This window comes from Suricata suricatta, chromosome 10 (genome assembly GCF_006229205.1).
Source record: "Suricata suricatta isolate VVHF042 chromosome 10, meerkat_22Aug2017_6uvM2_HiC, whole genome shotgun sequence".
NCBI classification, from domain to species: Eukaryota; Metazoa; Chordata; class Mammalia; order Carnivora; family Herpestidae; genus Suricata; species Suricata suricatta.
Genome location: NC_043709.1, coordinates 65,031,952 through 65,034,149, shown reverse-complemented (window position 1 = coordinate 65,034,149; position 2,198 = coordinate 65,031,952). Strand labels below are relative to the sequence as shown.

The 2,198-nt window shown below is 42.9% G+C and overlaps 1 protein-coding gene across 1 annotated transcript; it reads right to left on the bottom strand.

Moving 5' to 3' along the window:
- Positions 1–1,280: 1,280 nt before the first annotated feature.
- LOC115305329 (olfactory receptor 8S1-like) lies at positions 1,281–2,198 on the bottom strand. Its single transcript, XM_029955561.1, has one exon. The coding sequence runs from the start codon at positions 2,196–2,198 to the stop codon at positions 1,281–1,283; it is 918 nt and encodes a 305-aa protein (XP_029811421.1).

Genomic DNA, 2,198 nt, shown 5'->3' with positions numbered 1-2,198 from the left:
TGATCTAAGGGACTTTTGCCGAAATTCTGTTGGTTTCCTTTTAGAGTATATCATAGGCACTGTGCAGCGCTTGCTCTGCCACTGACTCTCACATTCTGCCATTTCTGTAGCATCATTAGGGCTGAGTGGCAGAACTACTGGTCCAGCAGTGTCTCCCTCTCACAGCTGTACAGACCACAATATGGTCTCTATTGGACATGCTTAGGTCCGATAGACAATTTTAAATATCCCAATTGTCCTTGGATGTCCATACATGCAAGTTAATTGTGGTGTGTGTGTGTGTGTGTGTGTGTGTGTGTGTATACACCTTTTCTTTGCAAATGACAGAATTTAATTCTGACTTACTTAAGTGAACTAAAACAAAACAAAAATAATAAAGCATTAAAAGGGAAATTCATAAACTGGGTCTGGGGTAACTCACAGCACCAAAGGGACAGTGTGTCAAGGTAGTAAAGAAAACAGGCTTTGGGATAAGTCTATTTGATTCCAAATTCCACCCCTACCACTTACCTCTCTGAGTCCATGTTTTCTTCTCTGAAACAAAGATAACTAAAGTATTTACCTAAAACAGTTGTTGGGATATTTAAGTGAGATAATGTATGCAAAATGCTTAGCACAGTACCTGACATGATGCAAATATCTAACCACATGTTTTTAACATAATTCATTTATCAATATTTCCTTGAAAGTACAGAATCTAGGATAATAATAGTGATCTTATAAGCAGAGGCACTGGGATAGGCTATCAGAGTGCTGCAAAGAGAACGGCTGACCTCTGCCTCTCTGAATCTATCCCCAAGATTAAAAGTCCTAAGGGAATGAATGGTCTGGCACTGACCATGTGCTCATTCCTATACCAGCCACTGTGCCTGGAAGAATGAGTGAATAATGACTGGGGGAGGGAAGAGGATTTGGGGACATCATGATTAACAGTCCCTGTAGAACTACACTGAACACATGGAGTTTAGTTACTGGGAGGATAGTAAAGATAGTACAAACAGGCAATAACAAAGTCTACCACACTGTCTGTAATAAATTAAATATTTTGTAAGAAAAACTGTAAGACAAGAGGTTTATCCATCCATTTTCTTCTGACTAGGACAGAACTATCATTCCAAGAAAATAACTCCACATTTTCTTAAGCATTTTAAAGAAACAATGTAAGGTGTCTTGCAGATCATGATATCAGAAAATTACCCTTAATATTCAGGCACTACTTATTGTGGTTCTATTCATTTCTCCCCTAATCATTGTGATTTTGTAGTCTATCGGTTGGAACACTAGACAAGTTTTCCCAAAATTCTTCTCATAGCTGCCTTCACCTCTTTGTTCTTCAGGCTGTAGATGAGAGGATTCAGCATAGGAGTGACCACGCTGTACTGGAAGGAGAAGATCAACTCTTGAGTGGATCCTGAATTTGGCATGAGATAGCGGAGTAATCCTGAGCCATAAAAGAAGATCACTGCAGTGAGGTGGGAGGAGCAGGTGGAGAAGGCCTTGCTTCTGCCTGAAGTGGAGCTGATGCTCAGGATGGTGAACAAAATGCGAACATAGGAGAAAAATATCAGGAGGAAATTTCCAAAGAAATGCAGGAGGCTGGAGCAGAGCAGGGCAGTAAAACTCGCAGACACATCAGAGCAAGACAAAGGGTACAGAGAAGGCAGTTCACAGCTGAAGTGGTGTATATTTTGAGCTCCACAGAAGTCTAAATTGAGAGCTACAAGGATATTGATTAGAGCATCCAAAAAAGCCAAGCTCCATGAGCCCCACACCAGCCCCATACACAGCTGTCTGTTCATCATCTGACCATAGAGCAGAGGGGAGCTGATGGCCACATAGCGGTCATAGGCCATGACAGTGAGTAGGCAAGATTCAGTGCCCCCAGTGGCAAACACAAAGAAGACCTGAGCCAGACAGCCCTCTACAGAGATGGTTTTCTTCTCAGACAGGAGGTTCTCCAACAGCTTGGGCACTGTGACAGAGGAGTGGCAGAGATCCAGGAAGGACAACTGTCCCAGGAAGAAGTACATGGGGGTGTGGAGGTGAGAATCAGCCCTAATTACCAGCAGCAGCGTCAGGTTCCCCATCAAGGTCAGGAGGTAAATAACAAGGAACAGTACAAAGAGCAGAGCCTGGATCTGGGGCTCATCAGACAGCCCGAGGAGGATGAACTCAGAAACAACACTGTGGTTTCTCAT

Excerpts from the sequence above, each read along its gene's own strand:
- LOC115305329 (XM_029955561.1), bottom strand. The coding sequence starts at position 2,198 with ATGAGAAACCACAGTGTTGTTTCTGAGTTCATCCTCCTCGGGCTGTCT.